At 48.8% G+C, this 22,155-nt stretch overlaps 1 protein-coding gene across 1 annotated transcript in view; it reads right to left on the bottom strand.

Moving 5' to 3' along the window:
* Positions 1-22,155, bottom strand: part of DOCK4 (dedicator of cytokinesis 4) — a 356,538-nt gene that overhangs the window by 45,505 nt on the left and 288,878 nt on the right. The window contains exons 30-35 of the mRNA XM_038751970.1: positions 17,905-17,980; positions 17,222-17,322; positions 15,944-16,002; positions 9,228-9,376; positions 7,525-7,610; positions 127-153 (exon numbers count right to left, since the gene is read on the bottom strand). Coding sequence (XP_038607898.1) covers positions 127-153; positions 7,525-7,610; positions 9,228-9,376; positions 15,944-16,002; positions 17,222-17,322; positions 17,905-17,980 — 498 coding nt within the window. The remainder of the gene's footprint in view (positions 1-126; positions 154-7,524; positions 7,611-9,227; positions 9,377-15,943; positions 16,003-17,221; positions 17,323-17,904; positions 17,981-22,155) is intronic.

The following is a 22,155-nucleotide window of genomic DNA, read 5'->3' as shown; positions in this document are numbered from 1 at the left end:
AGGGCAATTTCAACATTTATTTTTACCGGTCACCATGACAACCATTTTACTTTCATCAGTACCTTAAATGCCTTAGCAACCACTGCAACATCTCACAAGTATCACAATTTGCAAACAATGTCTTACCTAGGATATGGACCAAATAGTGGGATTCTAATCCAGGAAGCATTGACAAAGCAAATTGATGTTCAGATTATCCGGGTGGTCAACATCAGAACACAGGTGCATGCAGATCGCCAGACACTCCCAATACCCACACGGTTTCTAGCCCCAAGACATCAGCAGCCTCTCCCAGAGTGTGGCCAGCCTGCTCAGCTCAGGAAATTAAACGGAACTGCACAGAGACCATCCCAGCGGCTGCAAGTTTCCTTTAAGGAGGCTCTCGGGTTTATTTGAATAAAAACGTTCTCCTACCTCTCGGTGGAATGCATCTCCTCCCTGGCAGTTTGACTGCAGTGCAACGGCTACAGGAAAATCCTTGTACAGACGGGATGACGTTTCGCGTTTTTTCCTTTCGCTTAACATTTGCCCACTCAATACATATTGTACTCTTGTGCCCTCCCTCCACAGTTTCTTCCATTCATTTCGCTGTTAATCGCAGAGCATTTGCTTACCAGAGTAGGCTGGTGACTCGCCCCGGACCCCATCTCTCCTCCCGCCTTCCCCTGGATTTTAGCTCCTTGGAGCAGAGGCTCTCCATAAACGTAAAATGAAAAAATCTGGGAGAACAGGGGCTGGGCTAGTCTTCTCTGCAGCCGAAACCCAAAGGCAATGATAAGTTGAGTCCATCTGGTTAACCCTGCAAAACCAAACTGGATCCGAGAGAGGGTGAAAGTTGTCGCTGTTGCAGCACTGGGGCCACGGTATGGGTCTGAGCTGGTTTTCCAAGGGAATTCACAATGAAATCATCTCACTGGCGCCTGCGTTGGGTCTCTGTCTTCCACCGGTAGCCAAGGGGACCCCCATCTTCCCCACAGATCCCAACGAAGCTGCCCTGGGGTTATCCTGTCCTTGCCCAGTGAGCCTCCTGGGGCTCAGCTCATTTCATTTCTGCAGCTCTGTCTGCCATTCCTTTCCCCAACAACTTGGCGTCCCCCCAGCCCAGCGTCTCTGCTCCCCACGGCATATGTCTGGCAAGTCCAACCTGTTCCCAGGCTCCCTGGGAGCTGTGGCAGCTGCAGCGGGGGTCGGGGGAGGGAGCAGGGCCCTGACTAATCCCTCGGGGGTGGCCGGATCTCTGAAAGGCACCTGCTTCACTTGGGCAGGCCGAACCGTATCAAACCGAGCCCCAAGGCCAGGCCCGCCTGTCGAGTCCACTCAGGAGGACTCGTCTCTGGGTAAACAGTTACTGTGCAAAGCAGAGTGCTTCCAGAATGCCAAGGAGACAGCATGTATGTATGGGAACACTGCTTTGGAGATAGGGGCTTGACTCGGTGAGACCTCAGGCCTTGTCAGCTGTGGGCTTCATCTTCCCTTATGGTGATGCCCAGGGCATAGGGCAGAACCTGGACCCTCCAGTGGCAAGTCCAAGCCCAACCGTGGCCCAACCAAGCACCAGGGTTAAACTCTGGGTCTCTGGACTTCCACCGCAGGTGGCTTTCCTCTCTCCCATCCATGGTGGCCAGATCAGATCTGAAGCAGCAGTTGTGAGGGGCCAGGCGTTCCCCATTGTTTAAGGTCAGCCACTATGCCATGGACTGAGGTGTGGAGCCAGGCCACACCCCCAACTGTGGCCAGTACCACATGCCTTTTGGTGGTCAATCCCCCTCTGTCTCCTCCACCCATGGCTGGGACATTAGCCTTCAGATCCTGCTCCCCAGGGGATTTCCCAGGGGCCAGAGCCCGGTCTCTGAACTGCTGCTGCCAACTGCTCCATTTCCATGGTGTCAGAGAGCAGCTCTGCCTTCCTGCCTGGACTGAAGCTGGCCCCTGATAATCCCCCGACTTCCCCACTAACGGGGGCTGAGCTCCAGGGCCCCGAGTCCCTTCCAGTTCATGGTTGAGGAAAAGATCGTAGGAAGGGAGTGGGATGGGTCCTCTCTCCGCCACCCAGAAATACGCTATCCCGACCATTTCTGGGAAGCTCTGGGGGCTGATGGCTCCCTTTGTGGGCACCTGCCAGCTCACCCCCTCTGCTCCTACCAAGCAGTCCTCATAGCTCTCCCTCCACCCACCAGAGAGTATAGAAAAGGAAGCAGAAAGGAGGTAAACCAAAAGACTTGTGGCTTTGGTGCTCAGAGTTGTGAGGGGCCCAGGGCTCTGGTGAGTTCTCGGCGTGATTGTCAGGACGGTCTTTCTGGAAAGGGACTGAAACTTAACCTCTGTTTCACAAAGACTGTTTAACTGACCTGATGGCTTACAGCAATCTGGGCTAGGAGGAGTGCGCCACTCACAGAAGCCACAGTCCTTCCCCAGGGTTGGGGGCTGGTTTTAGGAGGCTGCTATGCTTTGCAGATGTGCATCTAGCTTTACTTCTATTTATTCTGATGACACCTGTCCACATGTTTTGTTTTGTTGTCTGTCTCCCCCTTCTAGACTGTGAGCCCACTGTTGGGTAGGGACCGTCTCTATATGTTGGTAACTTGTACTTCCCAAAGGCTTAGTACAGTGCTCTGCACACAGTAAGCGCTCAATAAATACGATTGAATGAATGAATGAAGGAATGAATGAATGCCTACCAAGACCATTTCAGGGAGGAGGCAGGGAAAGAGGCCGAGGACCAGAGTATTTCCCTCCCTCCCGCTTATCATCACAAAGAGGAAGCTCCTGAAAGAGAAGGGGATAGGCACAAAGCCCTAAGTTCTCTATGTTGAGAAAGTTGAGGATGAACAGATATTGTAATAGAGATCCTTTCTAACAATAATAATGATGATGGTATTTGTTAAGTGCTTACTATGTGCCAAGCACTGTTCTAAGGCACTGCGGGGGGATGCAAGGTAACCGGGTTGTCCCACGTGGGGCTCCCAGTCTTAATTCCCATTTTACAGATGAGGTCACTGAGGCACAGAGAAGTTAAGTGACTTGCCCAAGGTCACACATGTGGCGGAGTCGGAATTAGAACCCACGACTTCTGACTCTGAAGCCCACGCCACGCTGCTTGCTCTTTCTGCTTAGAGTAAGACTGCCTGGGCTTGTATGGAGCCAGAGGACCAGAATTCCCCCATTTCACCCATCACCATTGAAGGGAGCAACAAACAGTCAGCTTTCCAGCTCTGCCAATTGTTAGCTCTGTGACTCTGGGCAAGTCACTTAACTTCTCTGGGCCTCAGTTACCTCATCTGTAAAATGGGGATTAAGACTGTGAGCTCCCCTTGGGACAACCTGATCACCTTGTATCCTTCCCAGCGCTTAGAACAGTGCTTTGCACATAGTAAGCGCTTAATAAATGCCATTATTATTATTATCGGACCCTCAGTCATCCGATCCTGAGTCAGCCCTACCATCTCCCAGGACTCTGCCTCTGATAGGGGCACGAGGACCCTTAAAGAAGCTCTGTGATTTCTGCCACCCAACTTCATGGTAGGGGTGACCTACCCAATACACCAAAATGTTTCCACTACATCTTTGTTTAACTATCCCCCACTACTATCCTACCCAAGGTCTCTTCCCTGAGGGAGGGTCTGTCCTCCTGTTTAGACAGGCCAAGCCCCATGTCTTAATTTCTGTCAGTTTGTAGCTCGACTAATCTTCACTTTCCACTGTCACCTTCGTATCTTTTTTATCCCCATGCATTGCCTTTCAGAGTACACTGTCCACCGCTCTTAAGCTAAAAAGTCACTGAAAAGATCAAATATCAGCTAAATGAACTAGGCACCTAAAAAATACCCCAGCCACAGAAAACCCCATTGGCCTGGTGAGCTTGGGTCTGATTTCAAGGGGCTCTCTCCAGTCTATTCCCACAAAGCTGAGCGGAAGTAATCCCATCTAAGTCTGAAAATCAGTTCAAAATGAGTATTTTAGAGATCTATTTCATCGAAAGAATCTTCATTCTTGTTTCCCAATCATGTCAAACAGCTTGAAGCAGGTTTTAGAGCTGTTTTTGAAAACAACGTATGATGGGCACAGTGTTCATCCAGGAAAGTCTGTTAATATCAAGCATATGTGAATGAATGGTTCCTTGTCGTCCTAATGATAAAATGCTGGTTTAATTGGCCGTTACTTTCCGACAACATTCCGTGTGGCTTTGCCACTTCTTGAAGGCTTTTGTGAATGGGAGCCGAGAAATTCTTTCAACGTTCTCCCCCAAATAGCTACCTATGGCACCAACCCTTTGCTTTTCTGAATCCATTTCCATAATGTTTCCAGATCCGTATTATAAAACCTGAGGAAGTTTAGCACACTTGGTTGGCCACACACAATGTAATTTTCACATCCCAATTTCTTCCTCAGTTCTAACGGTTAAGGCGCCCTGGAGCTTATTTAGGAATTCTGAGCTATGCCCTCAGTGGCACTGGGGAGAACACAAAGCTTTCCAGACTCTGCTTAGGGAAAGATACAAAAGCATTTTTTAAATGGCAGAGGCCTCTACCCACACTCTTTTGTGTGTGGGTTAAAAGGGCAGATAATGTACATGCCCATGGGGCTAATGCTCCTTTCAAAGATGCCGCAACCCGAACAATCTCAAACCAACCTACTCGCTGGGCCTCATTCTCATCTCTCTAACCAACAACCTCTTGCTCACAACCTGCCTCCTTCCTGGAAATCCCCTCCCAATTCACATACAGCAGGACACTGCTCTCCCCTTCTTCAAGGCCTTTCTGAAATCACACCTCCTCCAGACAGTCTCCTCTGATTAATCTATCGTCTCCATACTAATTCTCTTCCTCCTGCCATTAGAGAGGTTTCACATCAATCAATCAATCAATCAATAGTATTTATTGAGCACTTACTTTTTTAAAAAAATGGCATTTGTTTAGCTCTTACTATGTACCAGGCACTGTTGGAAGCACTGGAGTCTACACAGGGTAATCAGGTTGGACACAGTCCATGTCACACATAGGATTCACAGTCTTAATCCTGTTTTATCAATGAGGTGACTGAGGCACAGAAATGTGAAGTGACTTCCCCAAGGTCACACAGCAGACAAGAGGCAGAGCTGGATCTCATCCTGCCTCTGGCTTGGAATGCCCTCCCTCCTCAAATGTGACAGAAAATTACTCTCCCCCTCTTCAAAGCCTTATTGAAGGCATATCTCCTCCAAGAAGCCTTCCCTGACTAAGCCCCCCTTTCCTTTTCTCCCATTCCCTTCTGCGTTGCCCTGACTTGCTCCCTTTCTCCTTCCCCTGTCCCAGCACCACAGCATTTATGTACATATCTGTAGATTGTTTATTTATATTAATATCTGTCTCCCCGCCTCCAAACTGTAAGTTGTGTGTGTCTGTTTATTGTCATACTGTACTCTTTCAAGTACTTAGTACATATGATTGATTGAATTAATTAATCAGTTGGGATGGGATAGACACATTCCCTGCCCACAGCGAGCTTACAGTATAGCGGGGGAGAGAGACCTTAGTATAAATAAATTACGGATAGATACACAAGTTCTCTGGGGCCGAGGGGGTGGTGAATAAATGGAGCAAATCCGGGTGATGCAGATGAGGCGGGAAAAAAAGAAATGAGGACTTAGGAAAGGCCGCTTGGAGGAGATGTTTCTTCAATAAGGCCTTGACGGTGGGGAGAGTAATTGTCTGTCAGATATGAAGAGGGAGAATGTTCAAGCTCAGAGACAAGACGTGAGCGAGGGGACGGCAACACACTAAGCACTTAATAAATATGATTGATGATAATGAAAAATGATCTGGGCAGCAGAGTGACGTATGGACTGGAGTGGGGAGAGAGAGGAGGCAGGAAGGCCAGCGGGTCGGCTGATGCAGTAATCAAGGAGGGTTAGGATAAGTGATTGGAGTAACATGTGAATAGAGAGGAAAGGGTGGATTTTAGTGATACTATGAAAGTTGAGCCAATAGGATTTAGTGATAGATTGAATTTGTGTGTTGAATGAGAGAGGAATCGAGGATTTTCTCCCCAGCTAGACTGTAAGACAGCAGAGGTTATATCTACTAACTCTACCTTACTCTCCCAAGCGTTAAGAACAATGCTCTGCACAAGACTAAGTGCTCTAAGTGGCCAAACATCAGATGCTCTGCACACAGCTGGCACTCAATAAATGCTACTGATGATGATTTTATCCCCGAGGGCCTTCAAAGTCTTCCAGAAAGCAGTTGGTTCCCACCATACCTGTCCATCTCCCACTTCACATTTTCAACTCAGCTGGTGACTTTCTGGGACACCAACATCCAGTCTTTCCTCCCTTCTTTCCTGTGAGACCTTGGACAAGTCACTTCACTTCTATGTACCTCAGTTACCTCAACTGTAAAATGGGGATTAAGACTGTGAGGGACAGGGACTGTGTCCAACCTGATTAGCTTGAATCATCCCCAGAGCTTAGAACAGTGCTTGACACATAGTAAGTGCTTAACAAATACCATTATTATTATTATTATTATAAATACTACTGATTAAAACAGTGAAATCAGTATTTGAGGACCTCTTCAGGCAGGCAAAGAGTACATGGTAGATTTCCATTCAGCCCCCTGAAACCCTGAAAAGTAGTCCCTTATTCAGCCAGAGACCCTCACAAGAAGAAGGTGGGTCAGCTGCTGATCCTTACTGTGAGTGGGAACTCAGGGTACTGGGGGTGGGCACTGAGCTCCCCATCCATAGGGGCCTGAGTACAATCTCCCATTACACTCTCTCTTTTCCTCCTTCCCTTCTTTCCTCCCCCTCTTCCTCTCACCCCGACCCAAGTGCCCGGGGCTGGATTACAACAGACCCTGCTGCTCTGAAAATCTGAGTACTTCAGTCTTGAGTCATTCAGCTGCTTCCTCTTCTTGGTCTGAGGCAGCCAGGTTGCCCAGGGGAGCCTTTCCCCTCTAGATTGTAAGCTCATTGCGGGCAGGAAATCACTCTCCCAGGGGCTTAGTACAGCGCGGTGCACATAATAAGTGCTCAGTACATAGCATTAATGATGATGATGACTTTTAAATTTGGACTCATGATTCCCTGCCTCCCTTTGCCTAACTGTCTTCAATCCTAGTGGAATAGCAGCAGCAACAGTGGCAGTGATAATGGCATGGGCAGATAAAACAAGTGTGGCATCTGGAGGGTAGCACCCATTGGGCCTTTAAAAGTACATCCTGAAACTGCTCCTCATAATTCTCCTTCTCCCTCCACAGACCTCTTGCCCCAACAACCAACAACTTCTCCCACCTCTCTTGCCCTCTGTCTGCAACTTTTTTTCTCCCTATCTAAAGTGGTCAGGAGAATGAAGGGTAAAGTGAATTACAGTTTACACCGCCCACCCCTGACAAGATAAAAGCTTCTTTCAGCAGCAGACTCAGACTCATTTGCTCACCCTGGGAAACTCCCTTTTGTTTGCCAGGATTCAGTTCATATGGGAGACCACATCCACCAGGACACCGGAGACACTGAGGGAAACGCGCCTGAGAGAAATCTCTTACTCACATGCTGTTGAAGAGCTCCCGGTATGTCTCGTCCCCTTTTCCTTCAGACATCAAACTGTCCAATTTGTCGATCAGTTTGGCCTCCACCTGAAATAGGCCCCAGAAGGAGACTTGAACCCCTCTCTGCTCTGGCACCTCATCGGCTCCCAGAGGCATCCTGAGAAAACTCAAATGCTCTCAGGCGATGCGTCCATTTTATGGGGGGTTGGGGGGGTGTCACGCTGCTGGCTAGGCTGACTGTCACCTATCCGCTGGATTCGTTTTTAGGCTAATCTAAATGGAACAACGTGACTCCAAGTGTCTGGAGGAGCAGAATGCGGTTGGCTGTGGCAATCTGTGGATTGAAAGCAAAAATCCGGCAGCCCTACTTCACGCCCCGATTCTTCCTCAAGGACTGCACTAAGGAGAAAAATAGGTCTTTACACAGCCAACCATCCAACCATCAGAGTCTGGGGAAAGGGGATGCCTCTCCATTCCATCATCACATTTCTAAACTACTTGGTGACCGCTGCCTGATCCTGGAGTTTGGGGCTGTACCCTATCTGGGCTGGGGAATAAGCAATTCCTCTGCACAGCTGTTCAGATCTTTAAACTCTGAACCTGTCATTTATTTTACTGTCTGTGTACCCCCACTAGATTGTAAGGTCCTTGAGGACGGGATCGTGTCTTCCCACCACCCGGGGAAGCTGCGTGGCTCAGTGGAAAGAGCACAGGCTTTGGAGTCAGAGATCATCGGTTCAAATCCTGGCACTGCCACTTGTCAGCTGTGTGACTTTGGGCAAGTCACCTAACTTCTCTGTGCCTCAGTTACCTCATCTGTAAAATGGGGATTAAGACTGTGAGCCCCACATGGGACAATCTGATCACCTTGTAAACTCCCCAGCGCTTAGAACAGTGCTTTGCACATAGTAAGCACTTAATAAATGCCATCATCATCATTATTACTCCACTGTATTTTCAATCGATCAATCATATTTATTGAGTATTACTGAGTGCAGAGCACTGTACTAAGCACTTGGGAGAGTAAAACATAATAACATAACAGACGCATTCCCTGCCAACAACTCCCCAAAGCACTAAAGCACTCTGCCTAGATAAAGCACTCAATAAATGTTACTGATTGATTGATTACTCCTAGAACCACCCTCCCAGCTCTGCCACTTTCCTTTTCTGGATTAACTCCCATACTGCCAAAGAAGGCAGCCACAGGAACCCAGGTTCCACTGGGCAGAGGAACCTCCACCTGAGCACAATGCCCCCGGGGCATCAGCAATTCCTTCCACTGCACCCCTTGAGGTTGGGCAGAGCCGGTTCCATGGGGTTGACTCGGCAATGGGCAGTCGGAACCTGAAATGCACAGGCCCCAGCTCCACGAGGCCATTGGGGCTGGATCTCCAGATTTTGAGGCTACCTGGACTGGTGTCCCCCAGGTCCTCAGGTGTGGGGAAGACAACAAAGGCTAATGACCCACTGAGTCCCTAATTGTGGGGGTGAAGCCACTGCTTCCCTGCAGCCTTCTGGACTGGACTTTCAACCTCATTAACCGTGGGTCTGAGTGGGACTAGAAAGAACTGAGAGTTATGCATGGGGCTGGAGAGACCCAACCCAGATCTTTCTTCTGCACCTTTCCGCCTGCAACTGCCCCGGGCCTCCCCCCAACTCCCTCTGGTCCCGCTGCTCCAAATGCAATGGAACCACACCCACTTGCTTGAAGCTGCCACTGCGCCGCTGCTCCCAGTCCATCATGTCATGGAAGATGGGAATCATGACACTGCGCAGGTCCGGTTGAGGGATCAGAGTCACTTCTAGGAAGGGGCCGATGAGCGCAGGGATGAAGTGGAGTTTGTGCTCCCCTGGAGAAGGTGAGAGGGAAGGAGGGGGGAAATCAATGTTTGGTGTTCTGATGGGGTTCAGAGAGCAAACACAAACTGAATAGCAACAGCAGCAGAGGCGACAGAACCTGCCCAAGGCCCAGGCAGAGACAGACTCGGGCTGGGATCATCAGCTAAGCACTCCATTCAGCTTTGCTGAGCCAGCAGGAGGGGAAAGCCACTCCCTTGAACCACAGAGAGCCTCCTAGAGATAGGCAGCTGCCCCAGTTGTGTCCAACATTTATAGGGTAGTTGGCTACAGTTCAGTGCATTGGTCAGCACTGGGATCTGGGGCGATGGACCCTCCTTCCTGGGAGACCTGGGGAAATCCTCCCCTCCTCAAAGGAGATCCCCAACACCCTCCTCCACTTCAGAAACCATGAGGTTCCCCCACTCCTAGTTACCCCCCAACAACCCCTGACATCTCCCAAAGGGAGCCCCACAAAACTCCCTCAGGTGATAATTCTGCACAGCATCCCTCCTTGCCAAACTCCTTCAACCTCCAGAGCCTGAGGTCTGCCCGATAGGCCAAGCCACTGAGCAAGTGATGAAAGTCTTATTTTGAGCACTTATGTACATATTTGTAATTTATTTACATTAATGGCTATCTCTCCATCTAGACTGTAAGCTCCTTGTGGGTAGGGAACATGTCGACTAATTCTACTGCATTGTTAATAATAATGTTGGTATTTGTTAAGCACTTACTATGTGCAAAGCACTGTTCTAAGCACTGGGGAGGTTACAAGGTGATCAGGTTGTCCCACAGGGGGCTCACAGTCTTAATCCCCATTTTACAGATGAGGTAACTAAGGCCCAGAGAAGTTAAGTGACTTGCCCAAAGTCACACAGCTGACTATTGGCGGAGCAGGGATTTGAACCCATGACCTCTGACTCCAAAGCCCGGGCTCTTTCCACTGAGCCACACTGCTTCTCTGTTCTCTCCCAAGCACTTAGTACAGTGCTCTGCACACCGTAAGGGCACAATAAATATCACTGCTTGCTTGATTGATCCTTGCAAAAATGGAAAATAGGATTTAGGGGGACTTGATGGTAACACTGAGACTAAGCCCGGTGACCAGGTGGACCAAAGGACTGGCTCAGGAAGTATCATTCAGGATTCAGTGATCTGATTCACCATGCGCTGTGACCTCACCAGTTTAGTGGCTCTGGGCTCAAGCAGACCAGGACCAGGCATGGACCAGACCAGGAAATGCCAAAACAAGATCTGAGCCCCCTGGGAAAATATGAATGCCGTCCACAGACGCCCAGCTGCGTCAATCTGACAATCTAGAGATGCAGCCTCGAAGTGAGTGTGGTCCGGTCACAGCAAGAGTCACCTCAAATCTGGGAGCAGGGCCAGGCTTCCTCCTGAGTCCCTGTTCCTCGGCTCTACACTCATTTCCCATCTAGATGGGATGGGGGCTCAGTCACAGTTGTCCCCTTCCAAGGCCCAGCCTCCTCAACAGGAGATGAAGGTGGGGGAATGAAGGCAGGCAACAGCCCCATAGGGCTGACGTGGTGGACTGAGGAGCTGGAGCGGGATGGGTAGAGAAAGGACCTATCATCCTTGCTCCCACACTGGAGGGCTATAGCCAACATAGGCTGGGCAGGTCCCATACAGGCCAAAGTGAACGTCTCCACACTAGTCCCACCTCCCTCCTTTGATTTTTCCCAGTGAAACGCTGAGGGCACTGGGCTGTGTGCAGATTTTGGAAGTTGTGGGGGTGCCTCCCTCTGCAAGCCTCCAAAAGCGGGGGCGAAGTTTCCTTCCTGTCTGAAAAGCTAGCCCAGGGCTGAGAGCAAGAGCTGGCGGCTCAGGAAGGTCAGTTAAGGGAGGAGGGTCAGAAGCAGGGGAGGGGAGAGGAACTGCTTTCTGCTTGCTAATGTCAGAGCCCAGTATCAATCTGCCATCTCCTCCAGATGCCCCCTGGGTCATGTCCATGGCTCTTTCAGTCCCCAGTAAGAGTTCACCTGAGTGGTCACCATCAAATGCAGTTTGGCGCACAGAGGTGAGCCCCGATGCGAGCTGAGTGGCCACCACCTAACAGTTGGGCATACGGAGGTGAGCTCTGGTGTGAACTGAGTAGCCACCAGACAAAGTTCAGGGTTTGGAGGTGGCCCCGGGGCAAGCTGAGCGGTCACTATCTAACACAGTTCGGAGTGCGAAAGTGGGCCCTAGTGCACGCTGATTGGTCACCATCTAACAGTTTGGGACAAGGAAGTGGGCCCTGGTGCAAACTGAACAGTCACCATCTAACAGAGTTCACAGTAAGGAGATAGGCTCTGGTGTGAGCTCGACGGTCACCATTAAATGCAGTTTAGGGTATGGAAATGCACCCTGGTGGGAACTGAGCGGTCATCATCTAACACAGTTCAGGATACTGAACTGTTTAGAGAAGAAGCATGGCTCAGTGGAAGGAGCCCGGGCTTTGGAGTCAGAGGTCACGGGTTCAAATCCCGGCTCTGACAATTGTCAACTGTGTGACTGTTAGCTCTCTTCCTCCCTTCAAGGCCCTACTGAGAGCTCACCTCCTCCAGGAGGCCTTCCCAGACTGAGCCCCTTCCTTCCTCTCCCCCTCGTCCCCCTCTCCATCCCCCCATCTTACCTCCTTCCCTTCCCCACAGCACCTGTATATATGTATATATGTTTGTACGTATTTATTACTCTATTTATTTATTTATTTTACTTGTACATATCTATTCTATTTATTTTATTTTGTTAGTATGTTTGGTTCTGTTCTCTGTCTCCCCCTTTTAGACTGTGAGCCCACTGTTGGGTAGGGACTGTCTCTATATGTTGCCGACTTGTACTTCCCAAGCGCTTAGTACAGTGCTCTGCACACAGTAAGCGCTCAATAAATATGATTGATTGATTGATTGATTGACTTTGGGCAGTTACCTCATCTATAAAATGGGGATTAAGACTGTGAGCCCCCGTGGGACAACCTGATCAACTTGTATCTTCCCCAGCACTTAGAACAGTGCTTTGCACATAGTAAGCGCCTAACTTATTTATTTATTTATAAATAAGCATCATTATTTATTTATTATTTATTATATGGAGGTGAGCTCTGGTGCAAGCTGAGCGGTCACCATCAAACGCAGTTCGAGGTATGAAGGTGATAGCTGAGTGATCACCACTGAATGCAATTCAGGGTACAGAGGTGGCCACTGGAGTGAGCTGAGTCACCACCACTGAACACAGTTAGGTGTAAAGAGGCGGGCCCTGGTGTAATCTGAGTGGTAGCTATCAAATGCAGTTTGGAGTAGGGAGGTGGGCCTGGAAGCAGCAGCATAAGCAGCTCGGCAGTTAAACTTTAGTGACCAATTAAAGAACCCTGGCTAGGCTAGGGCTACCACCTAGACCACTGAAGAGCCAGCTAATGCCTTCCTAAGCCAAACAGCATCCCACCCCCTCGAAAACAGCCCCATCCTCATTGTCAGCAGCTCCTACTTAGGCTAGGCCAGACTAAGAGCCCAGATCTGGGTATCGAAGAAACTCACAATAGAAGAAAGTGACCCCACTAAACCAAAAGATCCTTGAGGGAAGCAGCGTGGCTCAGTGGAAAGAGCACGGGCTTGGGAGTCAGAGGTCATGGGTTCGAATCCCTGCTCCGCCACTTGTCAGTTGTGTGACCTTGGGCAAGCCACTTAACTTCTCCGTGCCTCAGTTACCTCATCTGTAAAATGGGGATTAAGACTGTAAGCCCCACATGGGACAACCTGATCACCTTGTATCCCCCAAGCGCTTAGAACAGCGATTTGCACATAGTAAGGGCTTAATAAATACCATCGTTATTATTATTATTATTGAGGGCATGGACAGTGTCTATCGATTCCACTGTACTGGACTCTTCCAACTGCTTAGTACAGTGCTCTGCCTACAGAAAGTGCTCAATAAATATCACCGATTGATAGATTGCTTGATAGGCTTCAGCCTTCAAGGAGCATCTGCTCTCATGGGAGATTAAAGTTTCCCACCTCCACTCCACTCCAATTAGCTCCACACCCTCCCGGGATCGCCCCACCCCACCTCTAGGACAGCCATCAGTGCAGAAAAATACAGGACCTAATGGAAAAGTCTTCTAGGACTACCCTGAGGTAACTCTCCAGGAGATCCAGGCTGGTGGCCTCAACCAGGCTGAACAACGGGCCAGTGGCTACTCATGGGATCAATCTGTGGCCTGTTGGCTTTCCAGCCAGGTCCAAGACAGCCACACCCAGAGATGTGTCTTTTCGCCAGCCTGAAGCGTTGCGGTGCTTGCAGCTTTAAATGTGGATGATCCCACCCAAAGCCCCCACCCAGAAGGGGCTGACTGAGCAGGGATCAGCTTCACTAATTTTTTTTATGGCATTTATTAAGCGCTTACTATGTGCAAAGCACTGTTCTAAGCGCTGAGGAGGTTACAAGGTGATCAGGTTGCCCCATGGGGGGCTCACAGTCTTAATCTTCATTTTACAGATGAGGTAACGGAGGCACAGAGAAGTTAAGTGACTTGCCCAAAGTCACACAGCTGACAATTGGCGGAGCCGGCATTTGAACCCCTGACCTCTGACTCCAAAGCCTGTGCTCTTTCCACTGAGCCACGCTGCTTCCCAGTTTCCCTTCCTGCAGCTTTTCCAACCCTAAGAGAATCAGCACACTGGACCCAGTGAAGAAGAAACCAGAGGGTTATGAATGGGGCAAGCAGGGGTTGACTGGTATTTGTTGAGTGCTTACTCTGTGCCAAGCGCTGGGGCAGATAATCAGGTTGGATATAGTCCCTGTCCCCAAGAGACCTGGGTTCTAGTCCTGGCTCCACCACTTGTCTGCTGTGTGACCTTGGACAAGTCACTTCAGTTCTCTGTGTTTTAGTTACCACATCTGTAAAATGGGGATTAAGACAGTGAGCCCTGTGTGAGACAAGGACTAGGCCCAACCTGATTATCTTGCACCTACCCCAGCATGTAGCACAGTGCCTGGCATATAGTCAGAGCTTTATAAATACCATTAAATAAAAGAGGGGGAGAGAGAGAACAATACTGTAGCCCCTTTTTACAGATGAGGAAACTAAGGCACAGAGAAATGAAGTCATTTAGAACCAGGATTAGAACACCAGTCCCCTAACCCACAAGCCCATATTCTTTCTACTACACCATGTTGTTTCACAGGTAGCAAAACTTGCTTCTGTTGATGGGCACTGACCGCACTGGACACATTTAAATGTCTTCCAGCAAGCATCGCTGCAGCACCAAACTGGTTCTGTCCCTGGGGTGATCCATTTGGGGCTAGCCCCCAGAACAACAGCCAGCTGGCAGGAGGGGACCTGGGTTCTAATCCAGGCTCTACCACTTGTCTGCTGTGTGACCTTGAACAAGTCACTTAACTTTTCTGTGCCTTGGTTTCCTCATCTGTAAAACTGAGGCTAGGACTGTGAGCCCTACGGGAGACATGGACTATGCCCAACCTGATTTTCTTGCATCTACCCCAGGGCAAGGGGAAATGAACAGAACTGAAATTCTAGGCTTCATCCAACCACAGACTTATTTCAAATTGGCCTGGGATACCCTCTAGGCTTTGTGCTCTTGGGCTCAAGCTTTTCAAAATAAAGATGTTTAAACTCAGGGCTTCTGCGGGACTCAAACTGATAGTGATAGCCTTTGTGGTCTCAACCTGGGACTCTTTTCGAGGAATTTAGTATTAAGCCTGAGAAATCACTGATTGCTCAGGAGACACTAGCGTGGGCCCTGGTAACACTAAAGAATACACATGCGCTACCCTGGGCATATCACATAATTGATGACACCCAACACCCTGCACCGTGGAAGCACGCCGAGTGCACCTGGACCGTGAGTGTTTCTCCAGGGAGCTCCCCTCCCCACCCCACTTCCTCTAGAGCTGTGATGTTCCTTTTCCAGTTTTGGATACTTGGTGGGGAGAAGCCGAGATGCAGAGCAGCCAGGTATTGAAAATAAAAATGCTGGGGTCGAATCCACACCAGACAGTGACTGGTCTGATCACCCACTTGTTTTCTTCAAACCTCCGATCCTAATATTCCGTGGCACAGACGGATAGAGCACGGGCCTGGGAGTTAAGAGGTCATGGGTTCTAATCCCAGCTCTGCCACTCGTCTGTTGTGTGAAGTTGGGCAAGTCACTTCACTTCTCTGTTCCTCGGTTATCTCATCTGTAAAATGGGGATTGAGACTGTGAGCCCCATGTGGGACAGGGACTAGGCTTGTATTCACCCCAACACTTAGTACTGTGCTGGAACAAAGTAAGCACTTAACAAATACCATAATTATTACTATTATTGTTATTATATTCATTTCCCTCTCTTGGTCAAATACAACAGATTCTGGGGGGCTGTCCAGCTGCCCCAACAGGGGAGAGACTGACCACAGCCTCCCTCAGTGCTGAGACCCAAGGACACCGCCTCCACATTTTCAAGTTCAACCACGTGTTTTCTCTGCCCACTGGCTGTCCCTGCCTGGATCCCCCTAACTACCGTTGCCTACAAGGCTCAGTAATCGTTTATGTTTAGGATGTGGCTTCATTTCCTTTCCTTACCCAGGTTCTGCCACATGCTGAAGATCTCACAGCCCATGGTCACCCGCATATCGCCATACCTAAGGAAGAACACAGTATCAGAGGGGAGAGACTCTGTAAAGAGATTCTGTCTTGCAGACGGTGTGGAAGGACAGATGGCTCATACTCAAGAGGTGGTGGGTCCCCTCTGCCCCAGGGAATGTGCAGGCCCTGGTAAGGAGGGAAGGGAACCATCCCCTCTGTCCAGGCTGGGAACAGGGTAGGGGATGGAGGCTTGTTCCTCCCTCAATCCCCTAACCTCCAACCCCAGACTTCATGCTCCTGGGTCCGAGAGGTGCCTGGGAGTGCTTCTGTGGACCCCCCAGCTCCGCCTTGAGGGACTGTGGGCCTGGGGTCTGGTGGCCGGGACCACATACTGAGGGAGAGCCCGTATATGAAGTGTGGTGGGGGAACACTCCCTCGTAACCAGGGGATGGGCCCGTTCACACCACCAACTGAGGGCCCATCCCAAGCTCCCTAGGGAGGAAGCAGAGAGAGACAGATTTGGGGCTCGGTAAATTCTAAGGCTGGGTGGGGTAACCACGACACACTCCTATGTGTCACCTCACAAACTCCCTCAACCATGCATGTGGTAGGTACATAACACCATGCATATATGACACAAACATGCATATACACAGGAACATGGTTCCACACTTACCCCCACATCCACACATGTGTATGTACACAACACCCTCACCCATTAACATACGCAATGCAACCCCCGCTTCCCCTCGCGCACAAACACACATATCCTAATTTTTTGTCGTTGATGTCATTTGTTAAGCACTTACTATGTGACAAGCACTGTTCTAAGCGCTGGGGTAAATACAAGATAATCCATGTCCCAAATAGGGCTCACGGTTTTAGTCGGAACTTGGTACATCCTAATGCAACCGCACTATCCCAAAGATTGTTTTGTAAAGTTGTTTTCTGACCAGTACTCAATACAGAAGCATAAAGTTTTCAGCCATGTGAGATTCACTCCCCAAGCGCTTAGTACAGTGCTCTGCACACAGTAAGTGCTCAATAAATACGACTGAATGAATGAATTCACTCGTCATCTCCTCTCTAATCCCCCTCTCCCTACTTTAAAATGAATAGGTCTCTCCATCCCCTCCCCCACTGCCTGAAATACAAAGGATGAAACTTTTTGTGGTTTCTCTAACCTAAAAACCCTTTTTCAGCCTTCACACTGTCAGTAGCTTCACTGTCTAATTTCCACACCCCTTGTCTACAGGGACCGGCAAAGATACCTACTTTTCCAACACCTTCTTCTTTTTGGAAGGTGTGACCATCTCCAACTGCAGGCACAGCTGGTTGATGAAAATGACTGCGAGGTAAAAGTAGGAATCCCAGATCTAAAGGAAGCACAAGAAATTTATAGCCAGAGCCCGAGGCGGAGACAAACCCAGGTGCATTATCTGGGATAATAATATCCCAGGCTTCTCAAGGAAAGAGAATCTCTTGATGATCTTAGCGTGCCTGTTGGCTTCAACCTGAATGTCAACTGCTTTTAAAGAGGAGAGCCAAGTGGGACTCCAGGCTCAAGAGGTCATCTACCTAATCTGTTGTATTGCACTTAGGACAGTGCTCTGCACACAGTAAGTGCTCCTAAATACCACTGATTAACTGATTGATTCCAATCTGAAAGGTGGAGAGAGGATAGGAAGCTAGGGAGGGGCTGCCCCAGAGAAACACCACCAGTTTCCCCAGTATTAATGGGGAACCTCATTTCCTGGGCCCAAGTGCAAGGAAGTTTTACTTTTGTCAATCAATCAATGATTCAATTTGCAAAAAACCCTCCCAGGCTGTCCTCTGTATCTCCACACATTATAGACACCAGTGCCATTTGCTGTGGACTGGCCAGATGGTTCCTTCACGAAGTTCTAAACTTAGCTAGAAAAAGTCAATATTCTTACCCGCCGCTGTGGGTCACCTACCTTGTAATCAAAGTTTTCATTTAAGAAGTTCTTCCGTAGGGCATCCGAGAGGTACAGCACTGTTGTAATGATGACACTGGTGATTTTAAAAAAAGGATCATTATTAGAAAAATTTCAGCTGAGAGATTAAACGGGGAAGTCTCCCTTCTTCTGCGAGAGGCCTGGGCCATTCCATGGGGTGTTGGGGGCCACGGCGGGACAAATGAAAAGCGGTGGGGAGAATGAGTGATGGCAGGCTCAGGACCCTCTTCCTCCACAGTAGGGGAGGGCTGTTTGCAATTTACAACGAGATAAAAGCAGTTAACTAAGATCAGACACTTTATAAGGCAGGCTGCTCAGCAATGAAGGGGCTTCTGATGCTATCGGGGAGAGCTTAGGAGAAATAGCAACTGGTCGGCAAGAACTACTTGACTATACAAGTGCTTTTCCTGCTTGGTCACCAAGTTCAAGCCTTAAGAGCAAGCCAGTATGTGTATCATATATATAAAACATACATATATCACGCACTCTGTATTGCAAGCAGAGGCCTGGCCTACCGGAAAGAGCAAGCTCCTGGGAGCCAGGACATGGCTTCGTATCTGTTGCATGACCTTGGACAAGTCATGTAACTTCTTTGTGCCTCAGTTACCTCATCTAAGGACTGTGTCCAACCGGATTATCTTGTATCTACCCCAACGTTTAATACGGGGCTTGGCACATAGTAAGCACTTAAGAAAAATAGCATTAAACAAATACTGTGTGCATATGGGTGTATTTGTCCTTTGTACTTCTAGATGCTGCTGACAATAGAAATTAACCTGTAGGGGACCTGTGTATGGTAGAAGCGCTTAGCCCGGTGCTTCACAAACAGTACATGCTCAATCAATATCATTGGTTGTATGTGGCGGCCCTACTGTTGATCTGACGCATAAAGAACCTAATCTGGGAATCAGAAGACCTGGGTTTTAGTCTGGGTTCTGCTTCTAGCTACGTAAAGTGTGGGAAGACCATACAGTCACTTCACAATCTAACAACCCTGCAGTCTGGCTCCTCACTCACTGCACTGAATCTAGCTGGCAGGGACGAGAGAGAGGGAGCAGTGCTGTGTAAACCATTATTGTTCATTCCTCTGTGAAGTTTCCTGGTTCTGAAGTATCAGGCCTGAGGCTCATCTGTTGTTCTGGACAGGGGACTCCATCATCATGGTATGAAGTAACCAAAGCCAATAGAAGAAAAGCAAAAAGACAGCAAAAAAGACCCATTTACTTTCGTGATTCCTAAATCTCACTGAGGAAGAACGGGCTAAATTCCCCTTCTTCTGAAGTCATTGGTCTCACGTGCAATCACTGCATATTATTTTTGGTTTACCCCCACATCAGCACACAAAAGACCATCACAGAAGAGCAGATCAGTCATGCTCTGATCCGCACGGCCTCACCTAAATGCTTGGAAAGAATCTGACCATCCAGAAGAAGGATGGTTCTGTTTACTACATCCTCATGGGAAGATTCATTCATTCATTCATCTGTCAAATGGGCATTAAGACTGTGAGCCTCACGTGGGTCAACCTGATCACCTTGTAACCTCCCCAGTGCTTAGAACAGTGCTTTGCACATACTTAGTGCTTAATAAATGTCATTATTATTATTATTATAAGCAGGTCATGTTAACTATACTTTCCTTTGACCACATTCTCCCTCATTTCCATCTCCCTTATATCCCTAGACCCCAGAAGTATCCCCCACATCTCTCTCACTTGTTCCCTCCTCTGCCCCTAGGCCCCCAGTCGCCATTGTCCAACTTAGGGCAGGAAAAAGCAGAGTGTAGAAGCCACCCTCTCAGCCACTGGGGAGTAGGAGGCTCTGGTGTCAATGAAAAAAAGAATGAAAAAAAGAGATGAGTCTGCAATACCTGCACATCACCCAATTATTGGTTTCCTGAAACTCATCAGGGTTGGGCCATCCTTCTTGGTGCCTGGTTGCTGGGCAACCAGGCAGAGCTGACCAGCTTCTCAGTGACCTTAGGGAAAAAACAGATCTCCAAGAAGGGAGGGAGGGAACCTAGGGTCTCATGTAACTCTGTGCTAGGGCACAGTAAGAGGCCAGGCTGCTGAAGGAAACCCAATCTGGGCAGCGAACTGTGATGATATTTGAACTGGCCTTCACTTTGTTGGATCACGTCTCTTCTCTGATGGATAACGTAGAGCTGAAAGCTAACACAAACCTCCACTTGCATGTCCTTCCTTGGTTTGCACAGGGCAGTGTACAGAAGGGTGGTGTTTATCCTGGCAGAACACTATGAATCTTAATTATTCAGGGCCAAGTTTACCTCTGGGGATGAATCGGGAGCCTGGAGATGTGAAATAAATGTGGGGGCCGTTCTGTGGTGCACTAGCTGTGGCAATGAACTAAACTTCCCCTAATGGTTCCTCCCAAAGCACCTAACTTACTGACAGGGAATGTGCTTGGTCGAGGTAGAAGCAGTCTTCCTAAACGGGATGCGGAAAGCAAACATTCCAGTGATCAGAACAACTCTGACGTTCAAACCGAAGTCAATGATTGTTAATTGGGCACTCTGTGGCTTTGGTCCGTAGAAGGTGCTAGATTTGCCGATGAGCTTTCGCCCCATGGGCTCAATCCACTAAAAAGAAGCAAGCAGAGAGGCAAACTGGGACTCTATGGACCCACTGCGCGGGGACAGGGAGAGAAAGTGGTATGGCTCTCCTCCACTCCAGTCACAGCTGCGTTCTCCAAAACAGTACGGAAGTGGAACCCAAGAGCAAACAAATGACCCTTGCAAATGGCTCTTCTGGGAAAAGAGTCCAGTAATAGTAATAATGATGGCATTTATTAAGCGCTTACTATGTGCAAAACACTGTTCTAAGCGCTGGGGAGGTTAGACGGTGATCAGGTTATCCCACGGGGGGCTCACAGTCTTAATCCCCATTTTACAGATGAGGTAACTGAGGCAAAGAGAAGTTAAGTGACTTGCCCAAAGTCACACAGGTGACAATTGGTAGAGCTGGGATCAGAACCCGTGACCTCTGACTCCAAAGCCCGGGCTCTTTTCACTGAGCCATGAGATCCATTAGGTGCCCTGAGCTCTTGCAATTCCCTCCCCCGGAGTGTATTTCTTCTGCAGCTGCTGCCAGGGAAGGACCAAATCACTTTAACATGCCTGAGCTTTTAAGTACCAAATGACTCCCTAACCAGACTCCAATAAATCTGTCTGTTCTTGGAGAAAAACCTCCTCTGGTGCTAATGAATCCTGATCAGGATCACCCTAGTCTGTTAAATGTCCTGGAAAGAAGCCAAAAACCAAACCCTGCAGACAAGCAAAATGGTGCTAATCCCTGGGTGGTCCGATGAGCCAACAGATAGCCAGTGTGGTTTGGTTCCAAACTGGAGCTTTGTGCCTGTGAACAACTCTCCATGGATGGCATTGCTGTCCCAGGATTTGGAATCCTTGGAGGTCCAATCACAGAGCAATCCCCGCCAACCCAGCTTCAGTGGTCTTAGCTTCTCATAATAATAATAATAATAATAATAATAATAATAATAATAATAATAATAGTATTTGTTAAGCGCTTACTATGTGCAAATCACTGTTCTAAGCGCTGGGGAGGTTACAAGGTGATCAGGTTGTCCTACGGGGGGCTCACAGTTTCAATCCCCATTTTACAGATGAGGTAACTGAGGCCCAGAGAAGTTAAGTGACTTGCCCAAAGTCACACAGCTGACAGTTGGTGGAGTTTGGATTTGAACTCATGACCTCTGACTCCAAAGCCCGTGCTCTTTCCACTGAGCCAAGCTGCCTCTCATCCTGAGTTTGCCCTGTCCTCACCTTCCAACATCCATTCCTAAAATCCATACCTTCAGGCTAAGGAGTTCTGACTTCTGTTCCAGCCCTCTAACTTTAGGCTCAAGATTAAATTTCTAAAAAGGGGAACCAGTGAAACTTCAGTGCCCAGGGATAATCGCTTGAGCTACTTTTACACTAGAAATTCCAGCCCAAAGGTTGTCCTTTCCTTCCCCATCCTAAGCAGTGTGGCTCAGTGGAAAGACCACGGGCTTAGGAGTCAGAGGTCATGGGTTCGAATCCCAGCTCGGCCAATTGTCAGCTGTGTGACTTTGGGCAAGTCACTTCACTTCTCTGGGCCTCAGTTACCTCATCTGTAAAATGAAGATTAAGACTGTGAGCCCCTGTGGGACAACCTGATCATCTTGTAACCTCCCCAGCGCTTAGAACATTGCTTTGCACATAGTAAGCACT

Source organism: Tachyglossus aculeatus, chromosome 10 (assembly GCF_015852505.1).
Source record: "Tachyglossus aculeatus isolate mTacAcu1 chromosome 10, mTacAcu1.pri, whole genome shotgun sequence".
Lineage (NCBI taxonomy): Eukaryota > Metazoa > Chordata > Mammalia > Monotremata > Tachyglossidae > Tachyglossus > Tachyglossus aculeatus.
Note: the sequence above shows the minus strand (reverse complement) of the source record. Positions and strands in the feature narration are given on the sequence as shown.